Below are 19235 nucleotides of genomic sequence, written 5' to 3' on the forward strand. Positions count from 1 at the left end.
TCACATTGCTGGAGGGCCACGGGAATGGCTCTTTGCTGCTTTGGTTGCCCAGTCACAGGGAAGAAATGTAAAAAGACATGGAATAAGATTTCTTCCACATGCACTTGGGTCTGCTTCTGTTCTGAGCAAGTGAGATTTAAGTCACTAAGACAACAATTGTTCCGGGGGTAGTGTGTCATGTTGCCTCTCTAAACGCTCACCATTCTTACCAGTAAGGGGAAGTTGTGATGGCAAATTGTTTATAGGTTTATTGTTGGCTTCTTTGTTTTCTTGCTTGTTTATTTTGAGACCCAGTCTCTGTCTGATGCTAGCCTCAAATTGCTCAAACTGACTGTAGCTGAGGATGTCCTTGGACTTTTGATGCTCCTGCCTCTGTCTCCCAAGAACTGGAATTACAAGTGTATGCTCCCACTATGCTTAGTTTCTATGGTGTTGGGGGTAGAAACCAGGGCATTGTGTATGCTAGGCAAGCACTCTGCCTACTAAGCTACATCCCTAGTCATCGCTTAAAGGTTTTAATGAAGTTTAAAGTAAATGAAATAGTGTCAATTTTGCAAACTATGAACATGAGCATTTACTCCTCTGTGTGTGTGTGTGTGTGTGTGTGTGTGTGTGTGTGTGTGTGTGTGTTCACTAAGGAAAAATAGAACAAATTGTCTCTATGCTCAGTTGTCTACATTTTCCCAAATACATGACATTACATTACACATCATGAAGTACAAAACTTCCTCAAGACCAACCGGAGAAGGGTAGCGATCAGGTAGCCACAAAGGTTTGTCAGCTCTTGGTGATCCATTATAACGCATCAGACACTGGCAGAGATCATGGACATATATTCATAAGGGTGTGCATAGGCATACGGATAAGCATTGAGAGTGAGGGTTACTTAGTGAGATGCTTGGATACTTACATTCCAGTATGCTGAAAGGCTGTCAAGTACAGGAGGGAGGAGATTAGTAGATGGGTTCTGTGTTGCTCCAGCAGTCAGAACTAGGACCAATGGGTGGAGGTTACTGGGAGGCAGTTTTGTCTCAATATAAGGAATAACATTGTTACAATGAGAGCAGACCAATCAGAGAATGGGCTGCCTTGTGCAAGAGTAAGCTCCCCGTCACTGGTCACTGGAATTATTCAAGAGGCCAAACGGTCATCTCTCGGGGATGACTATATACAGCATTACATGGTGGAAAAGTCTGCATGTCCCCAAGTGACCTTTTAAATTCCAATATGCTAGAGAACACTGTGTGGGTGGTCCAATAGTGAATCAGATTAAATGATGAAATATCACTGAGGGTCAGCCTTAGAAGAATCTAGATAATATACACAGTCCTCATACAGTTTTTGCCCTGCCATGACTCTGGTGATGGATAGCATAACAACCTCTCTTTAATTGATACAAAGTTTAATCTCAAGATGACATATTTTAAGACAGGCATCAAGGTTTAATTCTCCTCAAATACTCCCAGGAAGTTGAACTTTCTGTATGCTTGTCTACAAAATCTATCATTTTATTAAAACTCAGCTTGTTGTGCTAAAGAAAAAAAACAAGATTGTGGTAAGAATTAGACTCCGATGTAACCCAAGCTGTGTAATTTTACACTTTGACTCAGGCTGTTTGTACTGAAAGCTTCAGATGTTAATGAAGGCTGCAATTTTTAATGTGTTTTTAATCATGAAGACATTTACAACTACCCTCCTCCTGACCCATCCATGGTCTCCTTTAGAGTCTCAGTACTATCAGACTATCAACAGTCTAAGTGACAAAGAAAACTTCCTTTGCCACGTCTATTTTCTCCTTCTGGTTGAATAAGTTCCAAGAATCCCCAGAACCAAAAGTACTCAAACTTTAACTAGTAGAATAGTCTAATCTTGAAAAGGCAGGGCTCTGAAAACTCCATCACCGCTGCCTCAGCACTCCTCTTAGTAGCTGCTCTACTACCTACCAATACCAAAAGAGATCGGCAGATCAGTGTTTCAGTGTGTGTCCTTTCAGGTGGGAACATCTGTATGGCTCTCTAACCCTGGAGAACATTCTGGAATTCCCCATCTCTGAAAACGTGGGGAACCTGAGTCCTGGAGGAGAATCACAGACAACTTTTCTTATAATTAGGAAAACTGAGCAGGTCGTCAGCTAAGAACCCCAGACCTGACCACATTCATGCATTTTGTTTTTGTTTTTTGCATGGGGAAATGTGGTGGACATTTCCATACTTCATACAAAAAAGTGAGACATTTAAAAGCTATAGGCATTATTTAAAAGTAGTATTAAAGGAAACATACATCGATACAGGTCAAATCAAAGTATATTGTAGAACAAGACAGGCTATGAATAGAAGTATTCTTGGTCACTGACGTTATAAATAACCTTTGTTTACTGTGTAAAGTATGTACAGCTCTAACACTCAAGCCATCTAGCTTTCACTATCAGGGAACAAGGAACCTTCCAACTTACCATAAGACAGATAGCAGATCTTCAGATATCGGTCCAGGCTAACAGCTGTCATGGTAATAAGGCTTCCACAGCCAAAGAAAAATCCAGCCCATCCATACCAGCGGCAGCCAAACCAGCCAAACACCCAGCGGTGGCAGAAGCAAGAGATGATGGTGAACGGCTTGCCTACAACTAGAGAACCAAACAGGTGTCAAAAGAAGTTCCTTGCCATTAAAACTTCTCCACTTGCTCACTCGACTAACCTGGCCCTTCCTCCCCACAGACACACTTCAAGGTGTGATGTCCACATATGGTGGGGGATGTCCTCTATGTTGTAAATGTGTTTCTCTTATTGGCTGATGAATGAATGCTGATTGGGCTAGTAGTCAAGCAGAAAGCATAGGGCTACCAAACTAGGAGAATAATGGGAAGATGAAGGCTGTCCCGCGCACGCTGTATTTTCTCGGCCGGCAAGAAATACACGCAGGACACTCGGATCCTTCTGCAGACAAGCTTTAATGCATAAGCTTACCAGAGGGGAGACACTGAACCAAGAAAACCCATCCCTAATAAAGGCTGGCCAGCCGCCTGGGACGTGTTACCCCATGAATGGCTTCAGCTCCTCAGGCCAAATGAGCCACGGGATAGGCAGAGATCAAAGGAATGGAGATTACCCAGCGCCTGTGAAGTAATTTACATCTTGGTGTCTTTAGGCACCATTATTGTAATGGAGCATGCAGGAAACGGCCCCCTACAGAAGGCAGAGAGGAGTCTCAAGAGAGATGCCATGTAGCTACCAGTAAGCCATTATCCAGTAAGCCAATACCATGGGGAAATATTTAGATTAATAGAAACGGGTTAATAGTTAATGGAAAGCTAGCCAATAAGAAGCCTGAGCCATCAGCCAAACAGTTTATAATTAATATAAGCCTTTATGTGTTTATTTGGGGCTAAATAGAGGAAGAGAAAGTTATGTCTTCATACATGTGTCCAAACACACACACACACACACACACACACACACACACACACTTCACTACACAGAACTGATAGATTAGTAACATTCTGACAGCTGATTAGTGGTCCACTACAAACTAAAGCAATAAAACCCTGTTGTTGAAGACACAACAGGTCTTGGTCATAGACATAAAGCAATCAAGCTGGAACTAGGCTGAAAGTTTCCTCCATGCTAGGGAGTCCTCACAGAGCTTGAAGGGTCTCCACACATTGCTAGGAGACAATTGTCCTCACCAATCCTAGATGATATGTTCACTAATAATACTGAGAGTCTACCTGTGCAATAATGAATAATGCCACAATTGTAGGAGTAACCAACTATGTTCGGATGAGATTTGAAGCCTGCTGCAGAAGTAGAGTTCACATCTGGAACTGTAAACCCAGTCAAAAGCGGGTGGCTTGGGAAGTCCTGAAGAAGCTGCTGCTGTTGTCCTGCTAAGGAGGCACCATGTGCCTTCTAAATAACTATCTTTTTGCCCATAGATTAGCGCCACTGTTGGCTCTGGCCAGAGAAATGTCATTTAGCAGTTAAGAGTAGTGACTTCAGAGACAACTTGCAAAAGTGCTGAGAATAAATGGCTGTCGAAAGTCAGGCCATCACACCTCTTTCTCTCTCTCTCTCTCTCTCTCTCTCTCTCTCTCTCTCTCTCAGAGAACAACTCAGATGGAGCAGAAAGAATGTAAGAGTCTCAGGAAGGGATGGAGAGCAGTATGAAATGCAGCCATCCTGACAAGACTGTCACACTCCTGAGCTCACAGCAGGTGTGACTACAGAGCTGTACTCCATTGTACTAGGCCCCTCAACACCCTGTGATGGGAGGGAAGGGGCTCATGGTGCCCGTCCCTCCCTGAAGATGATAGTTACTTGATGGCTTGAGGAAGAGAGAGGAATATCCTTTAGTGGAGTACACTGGTAAGGCGTCCATGCTTCTGTAAGCAACCCTAATAAAAGTCACTGAAACCCATGCAAAAAGCACATGAAAGCAGATGAGAGGCTGTTAGGGGAGGGTAAGAAATTAGTCAGAAAGATGCAGGAATGAGAGGGGGTAATGGAGACTCAAATATTATCAGAATATATTACATATATGTATGAAAGTGTCACATATTAATACATGTTAATAAAGTCATTTGAAAACACTTTTCACTATTTCTAAGAGGTAAATTATGTTTTCATAAACTAAGTTTGAAATTACTCTGAAAAGTTTTCCTTCCTTCTTAATAGCCAAGTACCTTTTTAAAAATAATCATTACTTTGCTTACTATCATAACTGTCTCAGAGACTCCTGGGAGTACAGAGACTCCTGGGGGCAATGACAGCAATGAGATCACTTTTAATCTTTTATCAAATGGTTAATTTAAAAGCTGAGCAAGAAGGACACTATGTTTACACTAAAACACTTCAGAGAAAGGCCTATGTTGAGAAACCATCAGCATTAAATGCCATGAATTCAGAATGGGAGACTAAAAGGCCATAGTCTCATGGAATTGCCTCAATTTTGAATTTATTTACCGTATATATGAATGCACTATGGTAAAATGATATATGAAGATATATATTTATTTTACTATTTCCCATGGTTTCTTTCAATAAATGCAAAACAGAAACTCAGGTATTTCCCGGGAAACAAAAGGATCCAAGGACACAGAAAAATGGGAGGAGTCTTGGAATTGGAAGGAACACTACAGTGATTTTCAAATGTTCCTCCCTCGAGGAAGCTTCTGGGACAGCACACAACTTTTTGCACGTGTACATTCATATGGATAGGAATGTGCCTTTGTGCAGGGCTCAGTATGTGTACATGTCTACACACATACACTATGTGTGGGGGTGTGCGCCTGGGTGCACCATCGGTGTGTGAGGGGAGACAGAACAAGGAGAGCCCAACCTCCCTTCAATCAGGAAAAAAATATCATCTTACTTGTGGATATTTTATGATGTCATTTGATGTTTGAAATTGTTTAGGAACACAGAGAGACTAGTTAGGAAGAGAAACACCAGTAGTTAGGAGGGGAAGGGGGAGAGAAGGGCAGGGGTGAAGAGTCAAAGAAAAGTATGAAGACAATCCTGTAAGAGAGCTCATTACTTTGGATACTATTTCTGAAAATCTAACAAAACTTGTTTAGCAATCCCTTTCTGAGCTCTTTCACTTTCATATTAAAACCCCATCCCACGTTCTCTTACAATTCCCCCTTTTCTGTTCATCCCTTGTCTCACTTGTTCTGCTGTCACTCATTCAGATACCAGAGAGACATTTTAATAAATGTGAAGTTCAAACCCAAGATAGCTGTTAGTAAACACAAGCTTCCATGTGTTTACAAGCAGGCCCCGAGAGGAGTGAGGGAAGGAGGGAGGAAGGGAGGGAGGGAGCGTGACAGAATGATAAATAGAAATTATTGGGGTGAAGAAAAATAGTTCAGAGATAGACAGGAATCGCTGTTTTACATAAGAGTGATACTTGGGTAGAGGCAGAATCAGTGGACTGAAGAGTGCTCTGACAGAGAAGGCAGTAGACTCCAAACCTGTGCAGAATCCCTTTGTGTGGAGACCGGAGCAGCAGAAAAGACAAAAGTGGCCTATAGACAAAAACTAGTATTTGGGCCAGGTCTGAATGGAGTTTTTATTTGGCTTGGGGTGTGTGTGTGTGTGTGTGTGTGTGTGTGTGTGTGTGTGTGTGTGTGTGTGTGTGTGTGTGTGTGTGTGTGTGTGTGTGTGTTTTGAGACAGGGTCTCATGTAGCCCCAAACTGGCCTCCAATGTATTCTGTAACTGAAGATACCGGATGACCTTGAACTCCTGATCCCTTGTCTTCACCTCCCAAGTGCTAGAGTCATGAGCTATAACTCTGTGCTCAGCCTGGAGTGGATGGAGTATTTGATGTGTCTTGTTGGCAAGGTCATCTACATGAGTATCTGTCTGTCTGTCTGTCTACCTATTCATCCATCTATCTGAATATGTGTCTGTCTGTCTGAGTCTCTGTCTGTATCTGTGTCTCTCTCTGCCATCTGTCTGTCTGTCCCTTCCACATGGTAGAACACCCCTCAGCCTGGCTGCTGTTACAGTTACTGCAATTGTTCTGTTTTCGTTGGATTTGCTTTGCTTTGCTTTTGCTATCAATGTTCAGGACTTCCAACTCCAAAAATCTGCTGATACAGTATGCCTGCAGAGAACTCATACAGTGGTTTACTTCCTCTGACTCTCCAGCTTACTCTACTACGTGTTCTTTGGTAAGAGCTTTTGTGCCTAACACAGCCTGCAATAGTTGCATAAATGCAATACATCTGACTCTAGAATGCATTTCTTCAGTATTTAGAAAAGAATGCCCCCCGGTAAGGAAAAAGACAAAAGATTTTAGGATGCATCGGGAGAAAGTGTATTACAGACACTCAGCTTGACCTAGATTAACCGGAGAAAAATTGGGTGGAAGAAAACACTTCTGGTGGATTCCTCTAAGTGCATTTGCAGGGGAAGGTAGGAGAGGCTGTTTCTGAGATCTCAGAGCCTAGGGGCAAGACTGAGAACAGTTTCAATGTATCAGACCAATTAAAAGCGTGTTTTAATTCAACCTGACCTACATCAACCTTCAGCAACAGTTGGGTATTACTCACTGGTGAAGGATGTAGCTGAAATGGCAGAGTTCATGAGGACAGACATTTTACACTCAGAACTAGGAAGCAAGACTTAGGTGAGCAGATGGAGAAACACCAGACCATTCCTGCTTCTCTAGCGCCATCACGTGGCTAACAGCCACACCTTGCACACTCTCACAAACCTCGGAGTTCACACATGGAAAGGGGCCTGGTGACACAGTCCTCTTCTGTTGAACTTATACATCTACCACACAAGAGCTTTTGACAGCAGTGTCTATCCTTACCCAGTAACACCTCCCCCAGCAACCGGGAGCAGGCAAACTCTCAGGAAAATGACAACACGTCTGCCGTCTAATATTTTTGTAGAAAACTTCGTTTTATGAAGAGAGACAAACTATTTTAAAAGAGCAGCAAGAAACTGCTTTAAAAAGAAAAAGTACCCACATAAAAGCAAACACTTCCTCCATAACAGCCAGAAACCACAGCTGGTTAACTGATGTTTGAATGAATTCAAATAAAAGTTAGGGTACAGCTAGGCAACCCTGGGACTTTACAGAAGAAATGACAAGATGACACATACGCAGAATTACTCTTTCTTAAATGAATTACAGTTAAAGAAAAAGCATTACAGCTCCTCTTTTCTGGGTTATCTGAAAAGTCTAAGAAGCAAGGAAAACATTCGGTTTTCAATTTCATCCAGATAGTAACTTGCCTGGCAATGCGTGACTGTGCCCACATGAGATGCTGTGTGTCTGTACCTCTGTGTGTGAGGTGTGTGTGCAGGTGTGCACATTTTTTTTATGCACATGTGTAGACCAGATGTCAATGTTGGTGTCTTCTACCACCTTGTTTGAGGGGGAGAGGCGGGGGCAGGGTCTTTTACTGAAGATGGAGTTGAAGCCCCTGAGTGTTCCCATCTCTACTTCCCAGTGCTGGGATTGGGACTAAGACTTGTCACACCCATGGATGCTGAGGATCCAAACTCAGGATTTCATGCACACTTGGCAAGCACTTCACCCACGGAGCCTCTCAACCACTTGAACTAAACTCCCTGACATGAGCTCTTTTAAGTGTATCCCACAAAATTTTTTTGTGCAGCCAAGTTTAAGGACCATGGAAGCAGAAGCTTGTGATGAGTCCACAATTAAAATCTCTGCTGGCCCACAGTTCTCCTCTTCTCTCCTCTCATAATGACTTGTCACTGTCTTTGGCTGCTGTTTTCCCTTCAAGAGTCTACCCTCTTACAGTTTATTTTCACCAGATTTCCATGATCCTTGGAAAGCAGTCATGGAGTACAAAGCAGTTGGCCATTAGATTGTGGATCTGTGGGCCAACACACTGTGAGATGTGTACAGTATCATAGTGCCGTCCAAAATTTTATCCTTAACACTTAACATGCCCGGGGCATGGCAAGCACTCAACGGTGGGTTTGGAAATGGCTCCATGGGTAGAGTGCTTGTCGTATAAGTCTGAGAACCAGAGGTCAGATCCTCAACACCCATGTAAATAATTGTTGGCCCGCCCATGGGAGGCAAAGATAGTGAATTCCCTAAGGCAGACTGGCTAGCTAGAGAAGCAAATTGTGGAGCTATGAATCCAAGTGAGAAACCCTGCCACAGTACATAAGACAGAGAAGAATGAAGGAAAACAGTGACATCAGCTTCTGGCCTACACAGACACACACACACACACACACACACACACACACACACACACACACGTGCACCACAAAAAGTGTGCATATACATGCACACACATACACCTAAATGTGTAACCATACAAATTTGCCCCATATATGTGAAAATGCACACACATATATGCATAAATTACAAACAAAGAAGAAAGAAAATATTCAACAACAACAACAACAAAAATCTAGCCATGGTGCCATGAGCCTGTGATTCTAGCACTCAGGTGGAAGACATGAGGACGAAGAGTTCAAGTCACCCTCATCTATACAACAACTCAGAGAACAGCCTGGGCTACAGGAGACCTTGTCCCAAAAGGGAAAGGGGGGAGTAAAGAAAGAAATGAAGAAAGAAGAAAATAATTTTTTGTTTTTATTTTTTATACAAGATATTTTGATCATGGTTTTCCCCTCCTCCAACTCCTCCAAGAATCTTTCTGACTCCATACCCAGCCAACTTCATGTTTTGTCTCTAAAAAGAAACAAGCATACAAAAAAAACAAAAGGAAGGAAGGAAGGAAGGAAGGAAGGAAGGAAGGAAGGAAGAAAGAAAGAAAAATCAAACAGAAAAACCAATGAGCAAAAAAAAAAAAAAATGCCAAATGAAAACCTCACCAAAACCTACGGAGTTTCTTTTACATTGGCTAACTATTCCTGGTCAAGTGTGGCACTCCACTGAAGAAAACTGATTTTTTTTTTCCATTGCAAATAGCATCAGAAGAGACTAAGAAGTGGACAGAGGTCCCATACCTAATCAAAAATAGTGAATGTTAAATAATCCCTTTAGCTGACATTCCATTAACTGTCTATAAACACTGCAAATACACTTTGGGAAGGTAGAGAAGACAGACGTGGGTGGTGGCAGGAGTGAGCTCTGAGCCAGCGAGTGTTTACAATGACCAGTATTTTAAACCCACAAAGAAAGAACAGCACGGCCATGTTACCTGATATCCCAAGATCACAGACTGCTAAATTGATAGTCATTATCTCAGCAGGTCTCAGTTTCTTCTTGCGTCTAGAAGACATATAAAGGACATACCCATTTCCAAATGTAGACAGAATCCCTACGAAGAAAAATAAAATGTCCCGTGATTGGAATGAGGATTGGCAGTCACTTGCATATGAAACACTTCTCAATTTCAAAAATGGACACCACAGATTCAGAGGGTAATGAGAGGCCACTAAGTAACCATCTAAATTAAGAAGATGAAATAAAAAAGCATGAATTGTGAGGGACAGGCAAGGGATGGATTGCCTCGAAAGGAATAGGAGTCAGGGATTACAGGACTGAACTTACCCAGACAATGGAACCGCTAACTTCCGGGTTAGGCTCGGGAAGAGGCGGGAATCCCAATGGTCAGTTCGTGTACTGGCCCCCAGAGTGCTTTCCTCAGCCATGTTTACAAAGTATTGGCTTTATAAGACTCCCTCCCTTGGATAAGTGGGATCAGCCCCTTATTAACTATGTGTAAGTCCTGGAGGTAAAGCCAGCCAAGCAGGGTGACTTCAGTGCCACTGTGGGCTCCCATAGGAGCACCAGAGTGCGGGAAAGTTGTGGTCAAAGGTATCTGTTGTGACCCCTTGCAAGGAAGGGGTCGTCTCCTGGACATGAGCCCCAGGACCTAGACTCCTGAGGCGTGTGGACCCTCAGTATCTGGAAGACAGGATGCCTTCAGCTACCACTGGATCTATGTGTCAAGGGTAAGTGTGTAACAACTGATAGCATGGGCACTCCCCCTCCCACCAAGGGGAGAGAAAGTGACCCTCAACCCACCAGACCTAACAACAATGATATACATGTGTTCCCAAGTTTGAATACTCTTTTATTAATAACAAGTTGGTTTGGGTATTACAATGAAACTGTTCAAAAGTTCTTACAAACCCAGTTAAAATCCAAAAAAAAAAAAAAAGACCCATTATCTACTGACTGTATTTAAGAAAAGAATACACCTACTTCCATAGCTTAACATGTAGAGTAGATTTCCTCAGGAATTCTTGCTTCATAGTGTAGCTGTGTATAAATGAGAATCTGGTACAGCTGCCTTCAGTAGTAAGGAATAAGGAAAGCATTAAAGGAGAGACCCAGAGTTGGCTAGTTTAATCTCTATTTTAATTTCTCCACCACAATTCATTTGGGGGGACAAGGAAAAAATGTGTGTCTCTGTTGATGGTACGAAACCACCAGGACCTGACTGCATTGTGCTCCTAGGAGATGCTGACTGTCTGGAGTGAAAGATGCTTAATGGCCCATGAAAGCCTCTTTAGCTTTCTTAAAGCAAAGGGGGAGGAAAAATGAAGGAACTGGACAGTCCTAAGGCAAAGTGGATAAAAGGCAACTGCTGTCTCCTAATAAGAAACCATCTAGCAAGGCACACTGGGAAAGGAAAGTGCAAAAATGCAGCTCAAAAATAATACAAACAAATTCCATCCATGTCACATCCAAAAAGAGTAAAAGGTTTGCCTGACACCCTTTTGCCTACCAGCAACTCTTGAGACTATCTCTTACTTCCGTTTCCTGGCATTTTTAATAACCTTACTTCATAGGGTTTCACCCAGTGCCCATCAAAAATTTAAAAAATAATGAGTTCTATTAAATGCAATGTCCCATTGTTTCCACAAGCAACCTTGTCTGCAGATGAGCTTTAAGGAAAACCAGATATATTTTTAACACTAAGGAAAACAAGATTAAAATGATTGCAACTATGGGGCAGAGTTTTTTGTTTGTTTGTTTTGTTTTGTTTTTTGATCATCAAAATCCTGTATTTTTTTCGAATAGAAAGGATGCAAAGCTTTCCCCTCTAGGCAGTTAATCAAGCAGGTGTTGATGTGGAAAAGTGGAGAGTGGAAAATGGGTCTCACATCTATTTCTCTTGCATGCCAAACCTGGAATTCTATTTTCATTCTTCAGTTTCCGCTAAAATTTCTAGTATTTAACAAGAATGTTGTTCTAACCATTCTGGCTCCTTAAAAAGGACCTAGACACGCCACAGCCAGAAATGGGGTGAAGCCCACAACATGGGTCTCCAAAAAGTCCACGGCCCTCCATCCTCTCCTAACCTCGCCTTCTTCCCTCATCCCAAATGGTTGTCTGTGACTTCAGCCTCTCCCTGATTCATCTGACACACCCTTTGCTTGGGGAACTCTTTTTACAGCACCTAATTTCTAAGCTCCACTCCCGGACTTAAATCTGACTTTGATCCCCTTGAGCCCAACATGCATAAAGTGAGAACTTCTCTCTTTTCCCCACTGACACTGCTAGGAAGGAATGGGCTAATAGTCCTCCCATGGTTGCATTGCCCAGAGCCATCGATGTGGCTAAAGATGCTATTTTCAAATCATCCCTTGCAACTGACTGAGATAAATTAAATTCAATTTATGAAATGCTTGCTTGTCTGCCTTTTCTGATCTTTTTAGACTTGATGTGGAGCTTACTCTGAGGCTTTTCATTACTGCTTTATTCCCAGACACTTATGAGTAGCAAAGAGTGGGTACTTCATATATTTGTGTTGGAAAGGACAAATTTAAATTAAACGAAAAGTAGTCAAATGCTCACAGTAAGTACAAGGAACCTTGAGAATTATTTTTGCAACAGAGCATGTTTTTTAAACTCATGAATTCTTTCTGCCTCAAGCACTGACCATAGAGGGATCTTGAGAACTCTCTAATGAGTTTTTCTAATTTCAGGAATTACATGAAATTCTTCGCCAGTCAGACAGATGAGAGAGGGCAAGGGAGAGAAGAGGGGAGGGCGGGTAAGTGGAAGGAACAAAGAAAGGAGAGAGAAAGAAAGAGAGGTTGAGAAACCAGGCTTGAACCAACATCTGAAAATATTAAAGATATATAAACCTAAAGATGGAAGCCACATGCTAACCACACACCCAAACTTAATATAGCAACTTTAAATTAAATAAATGTTGCAAATATTTATTTTAAAAGCAGGGTACCACTATGTAGCTCTGGCTGGCCTGGAACTCTTCTATGTAGACCAGATTGGCCTTGAACTCATAGAGATCTGCCTGCCTATGCTTCCCAAATGCTGGGGTTAAAGACATGTGCCATCATGCCCAGCCAAATGTTATAAATCTTGGTTGTGTGTATTAATGAAATCCAATAGAAATATAATATAAACCAGAAATATGAGCTACAAATACACTTTAATATTTTCTGGTAGCCACACTAAGCAACATAAAAGCACATAAGTAAATTAGTTTAACAATTCAATGCTTAATCAATTCCAGAAATTATGAGTTCAACAGGCATTTTGTATTTCAAATTCTTAATGAGATATTTTACGTTACTTTCCCAGTACTAAGCCTCCAATAGGAGGCATGCATTTTCACTACAATATGATCAACAGAAGGGTAGCAATTTATGTGCCCAGGAGCCATGGGTGGCTGCTGGATTGGATAATACAGTCTTACATAGACAGATGCGACCCTGTGTGAATTATACACAAAAATATTTTCTCCCTAGGTTTGTTTTCATTGATCACCGATGTAATTTCTATCTTAGCAGTATGGATAAGGTACAACTTCTAAGTCAGTGTCTACTGTCACTGTCGTACTGGGCCACAGCTTCCTGGGTCATGAGAAGAGGAGGCTGAAGTGTACAGCCAACAAATGGTCTAAGAGCCATTCTTTTAGGATGGAAATATATTCATTATCAATCTTTTGATATTCAAAAAGCAAACTTACTAGTGAAGTGACAAAAATGAAATAATGTCTAGATAAAGAATTCCCTATGAAAGTTCTTTGGATTATCAGTGGAATATTTATCTCTGTTGAGTGTAGCTGTTGGTTTTATGAAACATTGATTGACTGTCATAATGCTAACCGCCTTCCCCATGTCCACTAATACCCATGTAAGTACCAGAATCGTTTTGCAAAATCAACACAGCCTGTGACTTCTCTCAATGCAGCTTGTGACACAGAAGCATTAAGGAAGCTTACCGATTATTGTTAGGTAAAAGCCAGCCACTAAATCCGCTTCCCAGGAAAGTTTGGAAGCAAAGGGGTCCTCATCTCGAAGATAGTGTGGCAGGTGCTCGTCCTGAGGCAGGGCAGTGTGGTTCAAGGCCATGCTGTTCTCACACCACCAGGGGTCTGGAAAGCAAATCAGCAGATATCTCAACAGACAGAATAATAAGTCCCTTTGGATCCGCTCACAGAAGCTCTGCTTTCTGTAAAACAAAAGGCACACTCCTCCCAGGCCTGTGGGTGATTAGGACCTAGGGAGAAAAAAGGCTCAGCGCTTTTCTTAAATGACGTAAATACTCAGTTGTTCAATTTGCAGTCTGGGCAAGCCTGCATCTTCTCCTCAGGCTTCCTCTGAGCCTTTTCACACCTCCTCCAGTGAATAAGAGGCCAAAGACTAGTTGGTCCTATCGCTCCTTAGCAAACTTTGTGAAGGACTGAACTAAGATTACTGTGTGAAATGAAGGCTCTGCAGACACTCTTTGATTTGTCAAGAATACAGTGTCCTGTGATAGCCCAATCCTCTCCATTCCCTACATGCTTGGTGAGCTGTAGCATTCTGTGATGGGGAGAAACAGCATTCATTGCAAAGGGACATGGGTACTTCACAAAATAAGCTAAGAAGTCAGAGATGAACTGGGTTAACCAAAAAGTTGAAGCTGTTCATGAATGGTGGAGGGTGCACCAGCCTCCATCCACAGCTAAGCAGCTATTGACAGTTGATGGCTGCTAAAGGAAGAAGAGTCGGTTTTCTTTGGGGACAAGGCCTCTTGTAGGTTAACCATGGTCCAGTAGATGGCCCTGTTCCCCAGTGTGTATGGGCAACACAAATGAGACTCAGTGTGTTATTAAAAAAAAAATGAAATTAAGAGGTGGGGGTGATCTGTGAGGAGTTGAAGTGGAATTGAAGGAATTGCATATGTATATGAAATTCTCAAAAAATAAATGTTAAGCCGGGTGTTGGTGGCACAGGCCTTTAATCCCAGCACTCGGGAGGCAGAGAAAGGTGGACCTCTGTGAGTTCGGGGTCAGCCTGGTCTACAGAGCGAGTGCCAGGATAGGATCCAAAGCCACAGTGAAACCCTGTCTCGAAAAAAACAAAATATAAATAAATAAATAAATAAATAAATAAATAAATGTTAAAAACATATATGTTTTTTAAAAAACTAAGGGCTGGAGAGCTGGCTCAGTGGTTAAGTAATAGCACACAGTGGTTAAGAGCACATAGATTGGATAGTTCAGTGTCACCTGTTTCTTGGCTCCAAAAGGCTCTGGTACTTCTGAACATAGGCATTGGTACTTGCCACACACACTAACACACATACAAACACACAGTCACACACATGCACTCCCACAGAGACAGATACACAGTCACTAACACACATACACACACACACAAAGACATACTCATGTACCCACATACATAGACACATACACACACTCACACACAGAGAAACACATACATAGACACATACACACTCTCACACACAGAGAAACACATACATATGCTTACATACACTCACATATATTTTCACATGATCACACACTTAAAAAGGAAATAAATCTTAGGAAAAATGAGGCTATTTAGAAAAGATTTGGATCTTGATTAAGGCATACAAAATTCAGCCTTAGGCAGGTTTAGATTTTTCCTAAAACAAAGAACAATCTATTCCAGTCACCCTCCAAAACACATAGAATTTTATGCCATTTGTTTTGAATTTTGATTTTGAGAGGAAAAAAAAAACTGTAAATTGCACTCTGTAAAAACTCAAGTCCCACTCTACCCCTCCCTGGTAACAAAAGAGTCAAGTCGGTACTTCTGGGAAGTGACACACACTGCTGAGATAAATGGCACCCAGTGGACAGTTGTTACTTCTTGGTTTCTAGAGAGGAGAACTGTTACTTCCCACATCTCGCTTCAGAGCTAGCTTGTTTCAAACTTAACCAGCAGGTGTCACCACCCCACCCTCTGAGACATTCGAAGTATCAGAAGTTGAAGGCCTCAGAGAGGGTGACCAGCAATCAGCAGATGTCACAGAGAACTGGCATGTGACAGACACTACTGCAGGTTGAGGACACCCTGATTAATTTGTTCCCATCCTCCCCAGTAGCTACAAAGTGCTGTACTGGAAACCCTGGCTGCCAGGCCCACTCCATCTCCAGCCCTGCCCAAGCCACAGGTTTTCTTTTTCTCTGCGAAGATCCTGATTGCCCTCATTCTGGAGAAGTCTTTCACGGCAAACTCCTCAAGTCCTCTAGCTGTGTAGTCCCTTAGATTCAGAAATACAAGATGAGGGCTGTCAGATTTGGCACCCACCCTCAGATCTTAGGCAGATCCTTAAACTCTGATCGGAGGCAACTTCTAGAAAATCACATCTGACTGATCTCTCGCGCTCATTATCGAGGAGACAGTAGATTTCTCTTCTGTTTTCCATTTTCCCCGTGTGGGTGATTGTCATGGTTACACGTGCTTGTTTGCTTGTGTGGTAGAATGTGTGGGGCATGCACATGGAGACCCGAGACTGGTGCTGCTGTCAATCAAACCCAGAGCTTGCAGATATTACCAGTAGCTCTGATCCCCGGCTCTGCTTCCAGAGGCTGCAGCTAGGCCATGGCCACCTGACATTTTCTGGGTGTTTCTGAATATGCAAACTCTGGTCCTCACACGTGCAGGGTATGTAATTTAACTGCTGAGTCATCTCCTCAGCCCCAACCCAGTGAATCTGCAAACAAATTGTAAGCTTAGAGGCAAGAAGCCCTATCTAACTTTTATACGCCAGGGTACAAACTTTTCCAAAACTACAATTTCTAATTATTCATATTAGCATAAGGCTTTAAGCAATATAATATACCCCACTGCTCCCACTGTCTAGTCAGTAATTCCTTGACCATAAATAAAGCTACCTACGGCTTTATTATAACAGTTCACACACAAAATTAAAAAGCCAAAATCACCCCCCACTGCTAATCATGCATGCAAGTTTCAAATAGCTCTTGGAGTCTTACAATAAATGTGACAGCATAGATATATCTTCTATCCTCCATGGATCCATATTAAAAACTAAGTGATAACTTGAGGCGCAACTAGGCCTAAGTCTTCATGTCTGAGTAGGGCTTATAAAAAGGTTTGGTGACAGTTATGGAAAAGTAAATTTTATAAGGTCACACACAAAGAGAAAAGTATGCATTAGTATGGAGAGAAAGAGCCTGACCTGCACAACTTTACTGATGCACAAATTACCTTCAAAATATAAAAATATTACATGAAAACTTTTACCTCTGGCTCCCTAATTCCTTGTAGTTTAAAATAAGAAATAACAAAATCCTAGGTAGTTTGGATAACTGCACATGCACTCTGTGTGCAATTTTCCTGCCTAGAAGGTCTTGTTCCTGGCCTGTTCTGGCTCCATGAACTTTTGGCTCTGTGTGCATGTATCTGTGTGTGTATCCCATGTATATGTCTCTATGTGTGAGACTGTGTGTGTCCGTGTGTGTGTCTATATGTGAGTGCACCTCTGTGAGTGTGAGTGCATGCATGTATGAGTGTGTGTGTGTGTGTGTGTGTGTGTGTGTGTGTGTGTGTGTGTGTGTGTGTGTTGACAAAAGTTCTTTCTGGTGATAAATTATCTGAGAACATGAGATTCAATCCATCAGCACCTGTAAAAATTTTACCATAAGGAGTCTGTGAAGCTAATGACAGAGACCTACCAATGGGAAAAGAGGTACAATACAGGTTATAACAGTCATAGAAGAGGGAACTATAAAAAAAAATGCTATATAAGTCTAAACAAAGAAGCCTGTCAAAGAAAGGTGAACTGTAAACCCTGAAATACTCAAGCCTAGGGGTAGAATCTGCTTAGTGGCAAGCCTGATTCAGCTATCACGTCGATGGTTTGCACAGGTCTTTATCAATCAAGACTACATTTCCTATTATCTTAACAACAAAAAAAAATCAAGTTCATCACATAAACTCCAAAAATTCAAGCCCAGCTTAGCAGGTCAGAAACAATCGCCTTTTCCCTTTCCCCAACCCCAGGGAGTCAGCCAGTACAGGCCATGATTGCACAGGAATTAGATTATGAAACAAGGAAGAAATGCAGCTCAGCTTGAACTCCTTCAACTCCGAGTCTGTCTCCTCTCCTTCAGTTTGGATCTTCTCCCATTGTACCATCACAGTGAAATCTATCTCTTCCCTTTGAAAAGGTGGGCCAAGAAATTTTGGTGACATAGTATGGGAATGCTATTACAACTTAGGAGAAAATACTCTGCACCAATAAGTATTTTAAGTGAAGAAATGCATAAAGAAATGATATAGAAATAGATGCTTCAAGAACTAAAATTGATTCCTATTTTATACACATACATGGGTAAACACATGTGTTTTGTACAAATGTAAACATATACACATGTATGCACATTATAGTTATCATATATAGTTAATGGTAGTTTTTTACATTTCATTTGGTGAAGAACACTCTTAAGTATATCCATAATTCTCCAATAACTGCCAATGGTGTGTCACTTTCTGAAATATTAATTGTGTAAACTTTAACATAAGATTTGTTAGTGGTTATATTAGTGAAACATTCAAACCATCAATATATATATATATATATATATATTATATATATATATACCGTACATGATGTTCAGTCCCCACTGAGAATGTGGTACTTTGAAACTGAAGGGTTTTCGTTGTTGTTTTTGTTCCGATTTTCTGCATGGAACCTTCTGGAAACCCTGAAATTTTACCACCCAGTAAGCTGTTCCCAGCTGCGCTTTCTCCGAAACCAGCACTGCCCTGGATGGATATCAATCAGAAGTCCAGATCCCATGTGACATCGGGAAGATGTCCTCCCTGGTAATTGTGTCTTTTCTTGCTCCCTGAGTGTCCTATAAACTCAGCAAGCTTAAATCAGGGCTAAGTGATGCTTTTGTTCTGTGTGAGCCTTCTATGGATGCTTCAGAAATGCCTTCAGCCATGATAATGTCAATACTGTCCTAATTCACTGTTGATCAAATCTTAAAAAGTCAGGGTTAGTCTGACAGCCATAAAGATGTAGCATTCTCCTACCATACAATAAAAACAGTCAGAAATCGGTCACATATAAAGTAGAAATCAAGAAATATAATAGTTTTGGAACACAAATCCCCAAAGCCAGGGTAACATTTATCTGTTAGAGACTGCTAATGAGTTCTTTGACTTCTCTACCAGCAAGATTCTCACAGCCATGAAGAAAACTAGAAATTGGCTGAGAGTGCATGTCACACAGGCACGCACACACACTCTTCCAATTCTATTTATGTATGATCCAATATGATCCTCGGCAGAAAGACAAAAGATTAGCACTTGTTTTCAACTCACTTAAGTGAATATATAGGAGGACATGTGTAGCAAAAGGAAAAGAGGCAGCAAGGAGAGAAGAGGAGAAAAAAGGGAGGAAAGGAAAACTTCTTGCATAAGCAAGCAAGCAACAGAGTAATCAATAAGTTCAATAACTTCTGAGCCATGTGAGAAATAGAGCAGTATTGTCTGTTGA

General features: G+C 41.6%; 1 protein-coding gene across 1 annotated transcript in view; it reads right to left on the minus strand.

Annotated features, from left to right (window-relative positions):
• Opn5 (opsin 5) overlaps positions 1-13801 on the minus strand; it is a 50240-nt gene extending 36439 nt beyond the window's left edge. The window contains exons 1-3 of the mRNA XM_027387385.1: positions 13672-13801; positions 9667-9786; positions 2453-2623 (exon numbers count right to left, since the gene is read on the minus strand). Coding sequence (XP_027243186.1) covers positions 2453-2623; positions 9667-9786; positions 13672-13801 — 421 coding nt within the window. The remainder of the gene's footprint in view (positions 1-2452; positions 2624-9666; positions 9787-13671) is intronic.
• Between the last annotated feature and the right edge of the window lie 5434 nt (positions 13802-19235).

The sequence above is a fragment of the Cricetulus griseus genome (assembly GCF_003668045.3).
Source record: "Cricetulus griseus strain 17A/GY chromosome 1 unlocalized genomic scaffold, alternate assembly CriGri-PICRH-1.0 chr1_1, whole genome shotgun sequence".
NCBI lineage: Eukaryota > Metazoa > Chordata > Mammalia > Rodentia > Cricetidae > Cricetulus > Cricetulus griseus.